The sequence below is a fragment of the Petaurus breviceps genome, unplaced genomic scaffold (assembly GCF_028583685.1).
Source record: "Petaurus breviceps papuanus isolate PSGF00001 unplaced genomic scaffold, PetGlider_PUasm1.0 90617, whole genome shotgun sequence".
NCBI classification, from domain to species: domain Eukaryota; kingdom Metazoa; phylum Chordata; class Mammalia; order Diprotodontia; family Petauridae; genus Petaurus; species Petaurus breviceps.
Window position 1 is genome coordinate 4,066,959 of NW_027187287.1, and position 18,333 is coordinate 4,085,291.

Sequence of the window (18,333 nt, forward strand, 5' to 3'; positions counted from 1 at the left end):
TTTGTTAATCTGAGGACAAACAAGGAGCTCAATGGAGCTGTTGGCACCGAGAACTTTGTTTGCACACCGCTTCTGCTGAGAAAAACATGAAAAACACACTTTTTACTCTTTGGAGGGGAAAAAATGGCACAAACAGAGGAAAGAAGCCCAAGAGTGCCTGAGCCTACCTGGGGGAGGTGGGTAGAGGAAAGAAACAGCAAATCAAACATTCTCTTCCTTTAGGTCAACTGCTCAGGTGGCACTAAGAGTTCACTTGTAAGTTCATGGAGCATGTGTGCCCCACAACTGGAGGAAAGAGCAGCCTAGCAAGCAGAACATCAAATGCCCCTGAAGGTAAGTTCTCCAATTCCATTCAAACTGAAGAATTAAAGCGATGGGAATTCTGGGCTTGGTCTCCTACACCCCAACCCCAAGCCTCATAAACACACACTCTTACATTCACATCAGCTAGCCCTTCTCTTGTTTGTCTAGGGAGGGGAAAAGAATGCTTTCTTAAAAAAGAATAATACTAAGTTATTCTGCCAGGCCATCAGGTCAGTAACCATTCCCTCTCACAATATTAACTCCAAGGAGTTATCCAGAGAAGAGAAATAATGCCAGTGAACTGGAAATACTAATCCACTGAGGGAAAAGAGAAAAACAGCTCTCTCTCTATCATACTGCTGTACATGTCTACATGCATGGCCTCTACGAAGGATGCATTCTCTTCAAGAGCTTATGCAGCCAAAAAAATTGATCACGATGTAGCCAATTTGGTGACGTGTCACCACTCTGTGGCAAGGATGGTGGTCCGGGGTTAATAAACATGCACAGTCCATCACTGAGCCCATATTTGAGGCCTTTGCAGCTTGCTTAGATGCTGTCAGAGATGGTGCATAGCCTCTGAGAAGCCAGGGTTACACCTCCGTGCTTCAAGGCGGCACTGGAAGTGTTCTGTGGAGGTATTTCTAGATATGCAGCCATCTCTTCTGTTACATGCCCAATACCCAAGTCTGGTTACTGACAAAACAGGAAAACTCAAAAAAGTCACTGAAGCCCAACTCAATGCAATAAATAAAACTTTTATTCAAACAATTTACTCCAGTACAGGGCACGTTTCTCTTCAGACAAAAAAAAAAGGAAAAAGGAAAAGGAAAAAAAAGGTTTTTCAGTACTTTACAATCTTCATACAAGTTTTGCTATTTTGTGTATACATTCAATCCACTGAGCATAAAATCCCCTGGATTTAAGATCTTTTAGCAACATCATCACCCCAACACGGAGGGCTCTTAGTACACAAGTCCGTGTTCTGCCTTCCCCCTCCCCCCACCCCTTTTAACACAAAACAAGAACCCCTCTCTTGCTTTCTCTCTCTACATATCACTTGTATTGCCAACAATATCCTAGTCCACAGGTAGGCAGGAGGTTTTAAAATCACACCGGAAAAGGAAGTGTCTACGGCTTCACAATAAAGGCTTTCACCAACACGGAAAGGGTAAAGTGGGGCTGTTGGCCCTTCACTCACTTCCCAGACAGAATTCAGTGGGTGAAGAAACAATACCAGTAGCCATTGAGTCCCATGTGTTTGTTTCTAAAGTGACCAAGACATACAAAAAAGATGGACAGTGTTTAGGAAAGAATGCAACAGGAGACTGCCTGCTTACCCCACCCCTCCCTATAAAGGGACAGCCTGGGGCCTGGGTTTTTAAAGCAGCCTTGCAAACAGCCACTTGCCCAGAGAAATGAGGTCCAATCATTGAATGTCATTTGTGTTACCACATCCCTATAAAGAAGGAGAGCTGACACATGGTAGGGACTATCTGCAAAGCTGGTTTAAGGAATAATTCCAAAAGGAAGGAGGAAAAAAATATATATATATCTCTATACCTATAATCTTTATCTATCTATCACTATAGGTAAGATAGATAGATCGATCAATCGATCAAGGTCTTTGGAATTCTCTTTAGTCAGGTGCATATTCCTTCCCCAGCCCCTACCCAGGTGCGCTAAAGTGAGGTAACAATACCCTGCTACAAAAAGATATATATATATATATATATATATTTATATACACACATATATATTCTATGTACACTTATAAAACAGCTTCATTGAGAAAGACGCTTTTGATTGGCCCCTTGGGCTGGGTCCTAAGCAGATGGGCATGATGTCCCAACTCTCCTTCACAGAGAGCCAGCCAGGTTTCCTAATGGGCCAAAGCCTGACAATCCACTTTTCTATATGCCACCCATGGGCAAAGGAATAAGGGGACAGGTTGAGGGGTGGGGGTTGCATTTCAAGCCTGCCCTCAAAAAGAAAGTTACCTTAGCCTCTCTAGAGTCTTTAGTCTGACTTCCCTTTCCTAATAAAGAAACTGGGCTGTGAACCCAGTGAAAGTCATATTGAAAAAAAAAAAAAGTAACAGTACATACACAATAGTCCATGCATATTGGGTTTGGATGTGTTTTGTTTTGTGGTATCTATGAGTGTGTTTGCATTTTGGGGTGCAATGGAGGGAGTCCTTTATCTTCTGAGGAGTTGGGTTTTTTGTTTTTGTTTTTTTTGTTTTTGCCTTCAGACTCTAAACATGGCTCAGGAAAGAGCTTTAGAAAAGGGATAGTGCATTGTCAACATCCAAAAGTATGCAGGGAGAAGGAGGCAGCAGAAAGGTTGTAGACACTGCATCCAAGTTGCCGCTCCCCAAGGGAGCAGCCCCCGGTTGGGCAGTTTGTACTCTGAAAGGCTTTGGACCAGAGTTGGAGGCAGGGCAGGGACGAAGAATAAAGAAACAGAGATGAAGCAGCACCATGGATCCTTGATGATCTCAGAGTTTAAAATGTCACCAACCAAAAGGCAGGGGGGAAAAAAAAGTCTACCCAAGAACAAACCAATGAGTTGAAGAAGGGGGAAAAGAAAAAGGGAGAGACCAAATAAATCAGAGAAATCAAGGCGGGGGAGGGGAAAGAGAAGCAGAAAATCTCTTCAAAGCAGCAGGTGCCATTTCTAGTCAAGGGGTCCTCACACTGTTGAGACCAGAGTCCCACTGCCACTGTGAAACAGAAAAGTACAGGAGAACTGGCAGACCGAACACTTCATGGTGTATCCAAAGGACAACAGACCCTGCTCCTCCCCATCCCTGCACCCTAGGCACACAGGTCTACCCCACCCTTCCCATGCAATATCTCTTTTCTGAAGCTCCAGGGGCCGTCCCTCCCTGGCAGACCTCCATGGACTCTTACTTAGTTTCTTTAGGTATTCCCACTCCCAGGGTGGAAGAACAGGAGAAGGGAGCAGCACAAGCTATAGCTGCGTCACCTCAGCTGGATTCTATTCTCTGCCTTTTTAGGTTGACCACCTATTTTGGGCCATGGGTCCCAAGTCTGGAGCTGGGAAAACTCCCTGCATCTTTCTGCAGGCGATCTGTCTGCTAGATGAACCAAGCTTGCCCAGAAGTCACAGGAAATCCCAATGCTTTACAATCAGGCCTGCTTCATGTGTAGAGATTATCCATACTTCACATAGGGGTTGGAACCTTCCAATTCGAAGATTCTATGACAAGAAATCGAGATCTCTTTTCTTGGCTCACCTCAGGAGAGTGGGGAAAAGGGACTACCGAGCCACACTGAGGTGAAAGGACAGGGGTTAAAGTATCTGATAATTAATGAGATGGGTGTGGGGCCCTAACACCCTCTGCTGGATGCCCAGCTCAACCTATTAAAATGTAGGCCCAGGAAAAAACTCTGGTAGTCTACTGTAGTGATCTCAAATTTCCATGAAGGGTCAACTTGTGACCCCTCTGAATGCCATAATCAAAGAAAGGTAATAATGGGGATGAAATCCTCTACCCTATCCCATCACCAACAGGACAATTGTAGGTAAAGCCAAATGTATACCTTCTAATTTGGGTAAAGGAGTGAGCAACAGGGTTAGGGGAACTCCTATTTATCACTCAAATAGCCCAGGAATTTGTCCAGGCAACTTGGATGCAAGCCCTCTAACCTTGAAAAACAGATCCCCAAGAAAGGGCTCTGAAAACGAGTCAATGAGGGCATGTTCTGACAGAGGAAAGGATCCCTAGAGATCAGTGATTAACAGCCTGAACATGATTTCTTCATAAATGTTTTTGTAGGCCCAGATCCCTCATATCAGCCCATCTACCCTACCCACTAGATCTCTCTCCCACTCTTTCCATGTTACCATCCAGGCATGCCTGTGGGGGTGGTCTTTACAAGCTACAGATGTTCTGCCTTTGAGAACAACCCACCCCAGTTCCCTGGCCAATGAACTCCATATCTTCCTGAGTCTAAAAGTAGCATGTTAACCCCAAGGTAATGTAGAAAACAAAGAAACAGAAAGCCCTCTTACCTGCTCACGGATCGGGAACCATAGTCATCTAGGCCCTGGGGGAAGCAAATGAATAATTGACAGGTCAGTTGAAAGATTTTGGAGAGTTACACATTAGCAAGGACAACCCTGAGAATGGGCCAGTTTCAACTTCTTGGAGACAGAGGAAGAGAGAGATGGGTTCTAGTATTCTGGAAAAGAATATGGGATGGGTTCTCTGCTCTTTCCTTTTACTCTTTATTGATGTGGCTTTATTTAATTCTTAGGTGGGCATAGAAAGGTAATATATCCCATAAGACAAGGTAGAATGTATGAGAAAATATTTGTTGTGCTGAGACCTAGGCAGAGATGACGGGGCACTAAATTACATATGTACCAGTTGAGGAGGGGGAAGAGGATCAAGGCACCCTTCTAAGCTAAAGTGAACCAAACTAACTTTTTTTTCAGGCATTGGGAAAAAAGATTCGGTGTATTCCCGTAGGCCGGGATGGGGAAGCTGTGTCCTCGATGTCACATGTGGCCCTCTAGGTCCTTAAGTTTGGCAGCCCTTTGACTGAATCCAAACTTCACAGAACAAATCCTTTTTTAGGCCTTCACCACGCCAAGGGTTTTCCGCCTCCTCCTGGGCTGCTCCTAAAGACTGGGGCTGGAGTTCCTAACCTCTCTGTTGGGCACTTAGCAGCTGTATAATCTCACAGCAGTAACTCTGAACTATACCAAGGAGCTGTCAATCATCAGAGTCGTGGCTTCAGTGTTTTACAGTAAATTTAACTGGAACGTGTAATTGTCTATTCAAGCTGAATGCTTTCATATGGTGAGATGCACGTGAGATGTACAGCCAAGGATGCACAAAAGGATAGAAAGCCTTTACTTCAAGCATCTGAGGGTACCCTTGGTACTATCTCTGGAACAACGCAAACTCTCTTGGGAAAAGCTGTAACTTCACACCACAAGTCATAAATTATAGAGGATGAGGCTAGAAAAGCTCCCTATCCCTCTGAGCTTCAGAAGGAATAAGCCCTAATTGACTGATTTCACAACTGGTGTCGTTTGACTGGGCCTGACTGAAGAGGTTCAGGCAGGGGTCACTAAGCTTTATCTCCTCTTCCTACATATAGTGGCTTCTATAAAGGGTTAATTGACAGACTATGGATCAGGAAGCCAAATTAAGAGTCCAAAGTGAATTCAACCTGAATCCAGCCCCTTGGAAGCCAGTCTCAGGAGAGCTGCATTGGGGTATATACCAGACCACCTGGTTGGGGTGTGAAGGCCACAATCTACTTTCAGGTTACAGTTTGTATCAAGGTTCAGGTCATATACTCCCCCAGCAGGCAGGGTGAGCTCAGGGGGCCACATTTACCTCATCTCAGGATCAGTAGGGAAACTCTAATTTCACATCCATTTCCTGTCCAAGAAAACCCATCCCATCCTTTAATCTTGCCGACTACCTGGTATATACCCCGATGCACTTCCCCAAGACTGGTTTCCAAGGGGCTGGGTTCAGGTTGATGTCATTCTCTTGAGATTCCTAACTTAGCTGTAGTTGTTTAGAGGTTGTCTAGAAACACACGAATTTCAATGCTAATGACCAGGTGACTATTGATGGGGAGCACACATGGAAGTCAGCTGGATCTGTTTCAGATTTTGCTGGCACTTCTCACATAGGCTCTTGGCCACAGGAACAACTACAGGGGTTTCTGGTGGGCCTAAGACCACACTGCCGAATGGGGCAGAAGCGACACAGATGTGTGGAGCCTTCATTTCTAATGTCACTAAGAAACCACAGAAACTCAGGACACAGGCAGAAATGCAAAGCATAGGAAGAGGCTAACCAGATATTGTGTGTGTCCCCTTAAAAATCCCCGCCCCCCCAAATAGCAAGACTAGCCATAAAGATGAATGTTCGTCCACAGGACGGGGCCTGTGGAAGTGCCCCAAGAGTAGCAAGGTAAGACAAAGCAGCTGGCCTCAGAACATTACAAATGCCAATTTGAAGCATTTTTTTGTCCCTCCGTTTGGCCCCAGAGCCATAAACTGAAGGCATTAATGGTCAGCAGTCTTCTTTGCCTGATATCTCACCCCTGGAGAAAGAAGTACACAACTGCCTGATACAGCAACTCTTCCCAATCAATCAACACCCCCACAGGCTACAGCGGGGCATGCTCCACTCCTACCTGGCTCAGCCTCTTCTAGAGTGGCAGCAGAGAAAGATAACAATATGGCAGAGAAGAGAAGGGAGAAAGAGGAAGGTTATGTCAATGAGAGCAGGAGTTTTAATGAGGGAGCCAGAAAGCAAATATGACTCCTGCACACATGGCTACTCCCCCGTATAAATCTGTGCCCCAAGAAGACTACAGGTGTCAGGCACAAGGGTGAAGAGAAGGGGGAGCACTGAAGCAGACAAGTATCCCTGACTGGGATCCAAAAGTCAAACAGAAATGATTCATGTATTGTCTGTACCCTGGCTCCCCTTTCATTATAATGGGATGACCAAGACAGAGTCAACCTCTTGGATAACAACAATCCATGGACAAGTTGTCGGCTGCTCTGGGCCCAAAGCCTTACAGAGAATTCCCTTACTGCAGGAAGTAGGACGGATGTCTCTGAACCACCAGGGACAGCTCCCAGAGTCCAAGGATAAACTGCAATGCAGGTAACCTGACTTGTGTGAATAGACAGGGACTGGAAGGGAGGAAAAAACCCAGAAAATTCACAAGCTCTTCTTCTGTTAACACTTTTAGTCCTAAAGCTAATTTCATTACTGTTGTTGTTGATCTAAAGTGTTTGTGTTAATTCTATAGCAAAGTACAACAGGGGAAGAAAATATATGGGGAAAAAACTGACTTCTTTCTCCCCATTCTCTCACCAAGACCTACTGTTTCTCAAGTCTGTTTCAGAATTGTCCCAATATAGAATGCGCCCCCTACCTTTACCTTCCATCTGTATGAACTGTGATTATCTCTCATGCACAGGTTTAAGTCCCTTCACATGATGGGGCTGAGAAGAGCATCACAGAATCATAGATTTCAAGGCCAAAGAGACTTTATAGGTCATATGGTAGAGACCTGACATTATACAAATGAGGAGGCTGAGAAGTTAGGGGACTTGACCAAAACCATATGGCAGTTAACATGTCAGAGTCAGGATTCAAACACAAGCCCTCTGACTTTCTGACCCCTCCTCTCAAATTCCACTGTGACCAATGAACTCTCCTTTCTCTGAGAAAGTAGTATCAAGTGAGATAATATTTGTAAAGCACAGTGTCCAGCACTGTGGGAATGGGAAGCCATAGGTACCCACGCAAAGTTAAGTAAGGAGAAGCAGAAAACCACAAAAATAATGACTATGGCAATGGCAACAACCGCAACAGAACAGGTCAAGCTGAATGTTGCAAAATCCTAGGGATCAAGCTTGGCCCCAAAGGAAAGATATGAGAAGACAACTCCCATAAGCCCAGAGGACTATGGGCTTGGAATCCTGCATACCAGGTCAGATTTCCCCCCATATTTTGGTGAGTATGAATGAACTATTATTTTCTTCCACCCGTTATTCTTACAGTATATGGGATGGTTCTTTGGTGGGTGGGTGGAGGAGGGGAGAAGAGAAACATTTGGGAAATGTAGGCAATGTAAAAAGACAATAAAAAAGTGTTTTAAAAATGTATTTGTTTCATGTGTTTCTAGTTCTCCCCAGCTGGAGAGTAAACTCCTAAGGGGCAGGTGCTTTAACATTTTAGTATTCCCTCTCTTCCCTGTGCCTAGCCAGTCCTTTAGTAGATAGTCAATACACTTGTTAATGGGCTAATTATCCATTTTCAAAACTGAAATCATGCTTCTTAGGACAGCTGACATATATTATTCCCCAGGGGCGAGGGGGGGGGGAACAGAGGACAGAGTGAAGAAATGGACCATAATCCCTTCTACTCTCATGGGTTGATGGTGCCAAACTAAAGGAGTCACATGAAGCCACCCTTTGTGTTCAAGCTGGCAATACTTTTCCCCTAGGTTGCAAAACAAACAAACAAACGAAAAACCAAACTCTAGGCTCTATTTGAAGGAGCTGAGACAGAAGCTAGAGGGCCCCGTCCACCATGAAGACTGTTTCTAATAATGAGGAGAGAAGCCCAGAAGGTTCCATTGTTAATTTGGGTGTTTACGTGGCTGTCCAGTTAGGTTCCAAATGGCTCCTTCAGGCCACCTAAGCCTTGGAAAAGGGCTCTTTTCTCTCACACTCATTTTAATCATACCTTTACCCACAAGAAGAGAACACCAAGCCCAAAGGCTCCGCTAGCTGGGGCACGATGGTTGCAATGAGCATCTGCCAAGACTCATGGCTGTTACCTTAGTATAAGGCTGGCAGTGAGTGAGGAGTGGTTGGCAGAGGCCACTGGCACTGTCTTTAAATGCCCGGCAGTAAGTCGTAAGGAAATCCTGCAAAAATCTCAATGATCTTAAATAGATCCCCTCCAAGGAAGCCCTCCCCCACCCCCCATAACACACACCAAGGACAAACCTCTTCTTTGTGTGGGGATATATACAGCATTGGGGGTTGGGGGGGGGAGGGAAAGGCACCGTAGATGTTTTTGTCAAGGTCTATTTAACCAAGGAGCTTGTATATAGTACAAAGCTGAAGTAAGGTGATCCTGCTCCCAGCTAGTGATGTTTTAGGGGGAGGCAAGAGGGGTTTAGCAAATGGAAGGAAACAGTCTGAGGGATCATAAGGTGTTAGTCCAGAGAATGAAGGTTTGGCTTTTTGTTTTGTTTTTGTTTTTTTTCCTCTATGAATCATTCCCCATACCTCAGAAGGGGTGGCAAATAAGGAGCCTAGTGAAAACCAACCTTGCTCTTGCATCAACACTCCCCCCTCCACCAAAAAAATGAAGGGGAGGTTCTGAAGCCAATTATCTACTGGCTAGACCCCACCCCACCAAAGGACCTTCATGGCTCAGCTCCTCAGGCTTTAGCCTTCATTCAGCCCAGACAAACCAGAGTCAGGGCATGGCTCCAGCACGTTCAGGCTCCCTTGGCTGTTCTGCCAGCCCTGCATCTTGGTGGGAGGAGCTCTCACCTGGGAGAAGGCAGGCACAGCCACGCTGTAGGGTCTTTGCTTGAAGGTGCTGGCTGTCTGGGCGGGGAAGGCCCTTGAAGAGGACACACCATAATCTGGGGGTGGGATGGCCAGATCCTCTTTGTCTAGGAGGTTGCCTGTACTGCTGCTCTTTCCTTGTTGCAGGCTGTAGGAAACAAGGGAAGGTGGGGCAAGTGAAGGCCATATTCTGCTCTCCAGGTAACAAGTTTGCCTTGAAGTTCATGTCATCTAACCTCTCTCCCCCCTCCCCTGCCCCTGCCACCTCCAGCAGGCAGGATGACTTCAGGGGGCCACAACCACCTCACCTCAGCACCAGGCAATCAGAGTCAAGTGATTTATCTAGGGGCACACAGCTAGTAAGTATCTGAGGCCAAATTTGAATTTAGGTCCTTTTGACTCCAGGGCCAGTGCTCTATCCATGGTGCCACCTACCTGCCCCCCCTATCCATTATTTTGCAAAAAGTTGGCCCTCACCTCAAAGAAAAGCATGAAAAAATGCACCTCCCATCCCTCTCCAGTGAGGTGGAGGACTACCGGTATGGAATACTGCATATGCTGTCAGACACGATTAATGTGTTCATTGGTTTTGTTGAAATGCTTTTCTTTCCCTCACATTTTTTAGAAAGTTCTTTTAAAAATCATGATTACAAGAAATGACTCACTGGGGAGGGGGAGGGAGAGGGATGTTCTTGGAAATGAAGGTTATATAAAGACAAAAGATAGCAAAAAAAAAAAGTTGATCCTAGGTTGTGGTTGAAGCCCAAATTAAGTTGCTGATTCGATTGCCTAAATTTCAAACATTTTGTCAAATTCCCATCTGGGACATTCTAATTTGTATAGACAAATCCTAAACAATGAGATACTTTGGAATCTGGACCAGGCTGTCTCTGAGCCAAGACTAGAAGCTGATCTCAAAGGGAGGGCTCAGAAGAAACAAAGAATGTTTTTCTTTTTTTAAGGAAAAAATGCCTTTGCTTTTCTAATTTTCCTTTTTATAGCCAGCCTTTATCTTAAAAGTTGTCAGGACACTCCCCTTTAATAGCACAACTTTGTTCAAGCACCCCAAGATTTCAATGTGGAATCCTACCCCTACCATTGACTTCTCAGCACCCAGAGTAATCTTTGGCAGCTGGTGGCAAAGTGGATGGAGCATCGGGCCTGGAGTAAGGAAGACCTGAGTTCAAATTCAGCCTCAGATACTTACTAGCTGTGTGACCCTTGGCAAGTCACTTCAACTATGTCTAGCTCACTTTCCTCAATACTACAATGGGGATAATAACAGCACCTTCCCAGAAGGGTTGTGTGTGATGAGGATCACATGAGACAATATTTGTAAAATTCTTCTCACAGTGCCAGGCATACAACAGATGCTACATAAATGCTTATTCCTTTCCATCTTCTTTTCCTTCCCCCTTAAGACCTATGAAGACAGGTAACATTGTTCAATCGCGAGATCCACAACCTGCCTGTATATCTATTACTTTGTGGGGACCACCCACCGCTGCTACAATGGAATGAGAGAACACCTGCTGTGCTCTTCTCCTATCAGAAGGTCAAAAGGATCACTCTTGAGGTAAGAGCGTGTAGCGTGGATGCTGGACAGAGCCTGCAGCAATTAGGAGGAAAAGGCAGAGTTCAGCCCGCTACCCATTCCCGAGAATCTCTCCCTTGCCTTTTTCCTCTTGACCCTTTCTATTTCCTTTTGTCTCCTCATGTCTTCTCCTATCCACATGCCGTTTGCCTGCCCCTTCCTAAAAAGGCCTGGAACTGAGGCTCAGAAGCCAGCTGCCCTGTGTCCCGGTTCCCCAGCCAGCTCTCTCTGAGTACCCACAGCTCCGAGGATGTGGGAGCAGGGCTGGCAACACAAGGTCTGGTCCTACTTTCTCTCTGGGTCTGGGAGATGAGTTTCCAAGGTCTCCTGGGACCCTAACTGCTGAGGTGGGTGTGGGAGTGAAGAAGTCTCTAGAAGGAGAGATGGCTAGTAGGGACAAGAAGTGGAAGCCAGAAAAAATGACAAGCAAAACTCAAGCAATTGGTTGGTTCTGCTGATCCCACGTGACACAGCCATGGAGTCCAATGTGTACTCCACCTTTGTTAATGCCAGTCACAAGCAATGGCTTCTTCTTCAAGTGAGGAGGCACCAGGGTAGGCTTACTGCCAGAGGGCCTGTGTTCAGATTCAGCCTCAGCTGGCCCTTCACCTATCTGGATCTCGGCATCCTTATCTATAAATGAGGCAGTTGGATTTGATAATATCTAAGGCCCCTTCTAGCTCTAAACCCAAGACGATAATAAAAACAATAACAACAATATTACTAGCTAACATTTATATAGCACTTACTGTATACCAGGCACAATGCTAAGCACTTTACAGTGATCGTCTCATTTGGGCCTCACGACAATCCTAGGAAGTAGGTGCTATTATTATCCTCTCCATTTTACATATAAGGAAACTGAAGCAAACAGAGATTAAGTGAGCTACACAGTCGGACAGCTAGTAAGGTTCTGAGGCTGGATTTGAACTCAGGGCTTCCTGACTTCCAGTCCAGTACTCATCCCTTGTGTTGCCTAGCTGCCTCCTATGCTTCCCAGCTGAACACTAGGTTCTAGGTCCAATTTCATCCTGGGACAGACAAGGCCATAACACTGAGGTGAAGGACAATTCATTCATCTTGACCACAGCACGAATGTTGAATTGTGATTGCCTCCAAACCCATTCCAGGCCCAAGGGTTGTGGCTTACCTCATGTGCAATCTGTCACTGACTTCACTGTCCAAGACCCGGGTATAGGAGAAAGGAAACCAGCCTCTCCTGGAAGAGAACCACACAAAAATGAAGAGGGGTCTCTGGCGTCCTCACCTCAAATGATATTCATACACTAGGTGGGAAAACTGTACTCCCAGGGACACCCTTTCCACTTACTTGCCTTCCAGCCAAAATATACAGCGGTTTTGAAGTAGATAGGGAGCCTGGAAATTCAAACCTTTTAGCTCTGCCACCATCAGTCAGAACAATTTTTAGTGCCTATGTCTCCCTCAATTTACAGAATGGGGATTTTCTGTTTCCATCTCATCTCTTTGTTTTCTTTCACTTTAACCCCACCCATCCCTTTTCACAGGTAGGTTTAACACATAGGAAGTATTCAAATCTGTCCATGCTCCTGCTGAAGCCACTCCAAGTTACAGTGCCCACAAAATGGCCAGCTGAGGCCTTGCTGAGAAGAGCAGGGCCGGAGGCAGTGTGACCTCTGCGCTTGGCAGAATTAGGAGGGGCTGGGGCTGTATACTTGTGGGTCAGTTGGCCACAATCCCATCACTGAGGATGATGGGCTCTGTCACAGGAACTGCCATGCCAGGGCCATCTGCAGATCTTTCATTTCTGGAAGCAGGTCACCCATAGAGACAGCTCCATGCCCAAAGGAGGGAAAGGGACATTTTCAGTGCCATGGTATCACCTGGATCCCGGGAAGCCTTGGCAGTGAGCACGCATCTGAATCCCAAAGTATTCCCAGAACCACAAAAAGGGCAGGCTATAAAAAGGCCCAAGGACCGGGCAGGAACCGGGTTATCTCCCAGAGACCTCTCGGCTCTTAAAAAATATCCCCTAAACTTGGCTCTAAGGCAGCTAAGATCACAGGATGAGTCTCCAACCCAAGGGCAGAAGCAAGTTAGTTGTAACTTGCATGTCACACAGTCATCAATCTGCAGTCATCCCTTCCCTGTGCTCTCTTGCCCAAAGCTGTCCTGTCCTGGCTTAGGGTGGGTTGCAAATTCAGAATTTAGGAAGCAAATTTTGGAGCTGAGAATAGGACTCAGTCTGTCCCCTCTCCCATCTTGGACTAGCAAAGACAGCCCAGGAAAGAAGTGAGGTGGGGGACAATAGTGGCAACTGGAGAAACTGAGAAATGGGTAAGCTGGCTAGAGCATTAAAGCAAAAGTGGTAGGGTGATTCAGGGCCCCCAAATTGGGATGCCAGGGCACCCTAATCTCCTACAACTCAAATTCTGCCCAGTTTTCAGTACACAGAGAGATCTGCTACAGGTAGGGTGCTTCCCATTGGTCAAATAAAGAGACAAAAAGAAGGCAACAGCAGGGACAAAGGCCCAGGAGCTCTCACATTTTAGTTTTCTCGCTCTCCCCATAGTGCCAGCCATCTCGGGCCTCTGGGACCAGCAGGGTGATGAGATCCCCCTCTTTGAAGCTCAGAAGGGTACTGTTGTCACCAGCAGCATGGGAGAAGATGGCTTGCACTCTCATTCGGCCATTTCGCTCCAGACCAGCTGCCATGGAGCTAGAGCGAGGAAGAGTTTTGTTCTCGGCTGGCCAAAACAACAGAGAGCAAGAGGTCAGAGCCCCTCCCTCGGACACCATACACCAGGATGATGAGAGAGTGTAAACAGAAAGACCACAACCAGCTGGGGCCAAGCTACACTCTGAGGATTTATAAAAAGCCCCGAGGAATGCAGCACTGGATGGGCATTTAATTGGCATCCTCTATTTGAGCGATTTCTGATCTAATTACAACAGACTTAAGGAATAATGTAGTGAAGTGTAAAGCACGTGCAACCCTGGGCTGGGGATCAAAAGATCTGGGGGCTCCAGGCTCAGCTCTGCCACTTAATATTTGTATGATCTTGAGCAGCTGACTTGTCCATCTATAAATATAAAGTGATTTGCAAACCTCGAATCACAATATAGAGAAGAATTTTTATGATTGCTATTATTTTTTGTTACCATCTATATATAAAGTGATATTATGTAAATGCTACCTACTATTATCATTGGTATTGCTCAGAAAATAGTCATCTGTGCCCAGGCTACATCAGTGGATCATGGTGGAGATCCAGTAATTATGTACAAGAAACAGACTTATCTACTTACTTCTCACTTCCTGCTTGGCTGCACTACTCTGGGACTGTTCTGACTTTCCCTCCATGCCCCAGTACTTCTACCTCCACCCCTGTGGTTTTTCCACTTCCTTTCTTCCCCTATTAGACTGCAAGCTCCCTGAGGACAAGAACCATCTTTCTTTTTTTTCCTATTTGTGTCCCCAGTACTTAGCACAGTGCCTGGCACATTTTGCTGTTCAGTCGTTTCAGCAGTGTCTGACTCTCTGTGACCCCTTTGGGGTGTTGTAATGGGAATGTAAATTTTAAAGATCTTCCCTGCCCCTAGGCTAAAGTGCACCTGGAGCCTGGGGTGGGAGGCTTGTTTTTCAGTAGATACTTCTTGATTGGCCAGCGAGTCAATAAGGTTGTTACATTCTCTGAGCCAGGAGAAGGCTATATAAGCCCTAATGTGTAGCTTTGTTTTGGGGCTCACTTTGAGAAGTGTTCTGTGATTTGATGAAACTCTGGGCTAGCTGTTGTCCAGAGCCCCCTGGCTTTGAAAAACCCAGATGTTGGTTTGGTATGGATGTAATGGTTGGACAGTTTGGAAAGCTGTTTACTTGATCTGTTTCTGTCTTGATAATTCTGCCTGTATACTTTGAAGTTTGGGGTGCTGACCTTTTTCCCCTGAACGGTAAACGATACATGTTTGACTGATTAAAGTAAGCTTGTTAACCCATTTTGAGTTGCTTTCCTTCATCAAAGCAGATCCAAGAACCTGTATTGGCAGCAAACCCTGAGGATGCTTGCGGTGCTTGCTGCCACAGGTGTTCTCAGCAAAGATACTGGAGTGATTTGCCATTTCCTTCTCCAATTTATTTTACAGATGAGAAACTGAGGCAAACAGGTTTAAGTGACTTGCCCAGCATCACAAAGCTAATAAGGGTCTGGGGCCAGATTTGAACTCAAGAAAATAAGTCTGCCTGATTCCAAGCCCTGTACTCTAATCACTGTGCCACCTAGCTGCCCTATGTGTCTGGCACATAGTAGGTGCTTAATAACTGTTTACTGACTGTTGACCAGTTAGCTCTCTTAGGACACATTTAAGATTTGTTAAGTGCTTTACATACATTAGCAATTTTAATTACTATGTTGCCTTCCTCACCTGGTTAAGCACTATTAAACAAAGAATTCAGAAAAGAGCCCCTGCCCACTAGAGGCTGTTATCCTAAAGGCAACACACTAGGGAGTTAACATAATTCCATCAAGTACATCTCTCATTAGCAGCGTCTATTCGCTCTCAAGTCTCATGAAAGACATTCTGGCAAAGTTTCAATAACAATAAACTAATGGTTCTTTTCCCCATCCTTTCCATCGCTGTTTCCTTTATGCTGAAGCAATATTATGTGCACTTTAAAATGGATGCTTATGGTAGTCTATACCCTAACCAGGTTCTGCCCAGTCCTCCACTAAAAATTTCTGGCACAAGGGAGCCTGTGGTCCCCCTAGTGGGGTGGAGGTGGACAGTCCCTGAGTGACAGGCTAAGTTCCTGTGGGTACGGAGTTTAGCCGCCACTCCTGCAGCAGCAGTATGCCCCTTACTGGTTGTGTAGCTGTTTTTCGGTGCAACACTCTTGCGCACAGGAAGCGTGTTTGAATAGGAGTCGCTCATCTTGTTCTGGGTCTGAGGAGGAGACAGGGATTTGGGCTGAGCTGGCTTCCTGTCAGACCAGTGGTTGTAGTCTTCGCTGTCTGGACCCGAGACCCCATTCATTACAGGCACATTCTCCTGGGCCGACATACGCTGTGGAGGGAAAGACAGCCACGTTTAAAAGATTTCTCGGCTTATGACATGGGCCTCCAAGAAGCAGGAAAAACATTTTAAAAATCTGTCTCCTCAACACCACACTTCCAATCTTCCATGGGCCTGAATATTATTGAGATCATGTGCTTTTCCCTTCAAACCCTGAAACATTCCTTTTGGCAGAGGTAGCATCCAATCACAGATGCTGGGCTGGGAGGTAGGAGCCCAGATCCTGGTCCTGTCTCCATCACAGGTTTACTATTTGCTCTAAGCAACTCATAACCTCCCTAGGCAGGCCTTTTCTTTACATAAAATGGAAGCAATAATACTTGTTCCAAGGAGAGAATCTACTCAGAAACATTTTAAAAAGGGAAGGTTCCCCACAAAGGCAAAGGTATGTCATTAATCCTGTTAATCATTTCAGTCATATGTAGGGAAGGGTAGACTTACCCCCACAAATGGGGCCAACTCTGGGGGCACTGGAAGTGGTTTGGCACCAGGAATGGGATCTGAGATGACTAAGTTGGACTTGGAAGCAGACAGGGAGCTGGGCATGACTGTGCCGTTGCTGCTGGCCGCCATCTGTTGCATTAGTTGGATGGCTCGATCTGGGATTTTATTGGGGTCCGCGCAGGACTGCTGCCACAATGGAAGTTTCTGAGTCAGCATGTCCTTTCCCTAAAACCAGAGAGAACAGGGGAAGCGTAGGTCAGTGCCCAACTACAGCGGAGCCCACCTGCAAACAATACACACCCTGCCAAACTCCCAAGCTCCCACAAAAACCAGTGATCACCATGCTCTTCTTCCCTGAGAGGGCTGCTCTGTGTTGAGATGGCGGGCCTTACCCACAGAAGGAAGGAACCTTAGTCACTGAGTCTTAGTCACTGGCTGCTACTATATCCAGAGTCAGCCAGACACACAACTTCCTTAACATAATCTCTGCCCAGAAGAGATCAGACGTAGACCGAACTGGCAAGTTCAATCAGGAAGGTCTTTTTTAGAAGGGAAAGCAGAACAATCCATATCATATTCTTAGTCCCAGAACATAGCAGGCTCTCAGAGACTGGACCACATGACATGGGGGTGAGGGTGGGGGGCAGGTTATTAAGTGTCTACTGTATGTTAGGCATTGGGGATGAAGAGACAAAAAGGAAACAGTTCTTGCCTTCGGGTAGCTGACATTCCACCTTAAACTCATTAGCTCAGTGTCAGAGAACAGAGGAACAGACCCTAGCACTGGCTTATTATCAGTAGTATAGACAGTCACCTAAGGTACCCAAATGGGGGATAGGAGATAAAAAATATACAGTAGAAATACATCTGAATGCCTGAAAATATATAAGAAGCAGGGACTTAAGTTTGTAAGAAAAAAGGAAGGAAAGGAAAAAAAAGAACAGAGGAGATCATTTGGGGTAGGAGAGAAATGCATGATCCCCTACACCAACCATTGCTAGCCCTCCTAAAGGCCAGATCTGGAGAGGTGGGGTTTGAATCCAAGGCTGTAGCTGAGGCTTCATGCCCATGCCACCTGAATCTTACAGATTACTTATTGCTACTGTCCAGATAACAGGCCTGACAGCCCCGAGTGATGCCAGTAATCTGGCCTCTTTGTCTCTGATGTACCGCAACAGGTTCTCCAAGCATGTCAACAAAGGAAGGGAAAGCTAAATAGTCAGAAATGGTGGATTTGACCAAAAGTTTAAGAGTAGAGAAAGTAAACCTGCCACAGGCTATGAGGTTGCTAGGGGACTAATATTCACAGTCCAGCTCTCAAAGGTCTAATAATCCCTCTCCAGAATGTGGGGAGCTGGAGAAACAGACAAGCTAATGAATAGAATGCCAGCAGACACAGGCAACTTACAGAATGGAGATTCCCCACAGAGTAGCCCAATACATCAAAAAGAATGAGCTTCAGCCCCAGAGGGCAGTAGAATGCATTGGGATAGGGATGTGAGTGATCTTGTCCACAAGGCAGGCTGACCACCTGCATTCACGGGCACAGATGCCACAGCAATAACAACCACTATTTGTTAGATACTGGAGGAAATAGACAATTTATATAAAACATTCCAACATGCTTTGCTTTCTAGGGCCAAGGGCCATGCTAGCAAAGACAGAAGCTGCCCCCTTATGTATCCGCTTGGCTTTTTAGACAAAATCAAAGTCTTTGGATACGTTGAAGGAGATTGTGGAGGACAGGTCACACGTGAATCTATCTGCCTGAATTCATTAGGTTCTTTTTTTTTTGTTCCGATTTTTTTTTTTGCTTTTTGGAGGGCAATTGGGGTTAA

The 18,333-nt window shown here is 45.8% G+C and overlaps 1 protein-coding gene across 8 annotated transcripts in view; it reads right to left on the reverse strand.

Annotated features, from left to right (window-relative positions):
• BAIAP2 (BAR/IMD domain containing adaptor protein 2) overlaps positions 1 to 18,333 on the reverse strand; it is a 403,422-nt gene that overhangs the window by 12,197 nt on the left and 372,892 nt on the right. For 5 of the 8 annotated variants that reach the window (XM_069064100.1, XM_069064101.1, XM_069064105.1 and 2 more), the window contains exons 9-14: positions 16,493 to 16,720; positions 15,841 to 16,042; positions 13,527 to 13,728; positions 12,153 to 12,221; positions 9,391 to 9,556; positions 4,345 to 4,379 (exon numbers count right to left, since the gene is read on the reverse strand). In XM_069064100.1, coding sequence (XP_068920201.1) covers positions 4,345 to 4,379; positions 9,391 to 9,556; positions 12,153 to 12,221; positions 13,527 to 13,728; positions 15,841 to 16,042; positions 16,493 to 16,720 — 902 coding nt within the window. Of the gene's footprint in view, positions 1 to 1,041; positions 3,029 to 4,344; positions 4,380 to 9,390; positions 9,557 to 12,152; positions 12,222 to 13,526; positions 13,729 to 15,840; positions 16,043 to 16,492; positions 16,721 to 18,333 lie in introns of those variants that run through there. The other 3 variants (XM_069064108.1, XM_069064102.1, XM_069064103.1) reach the window with 3 other exon arrangements.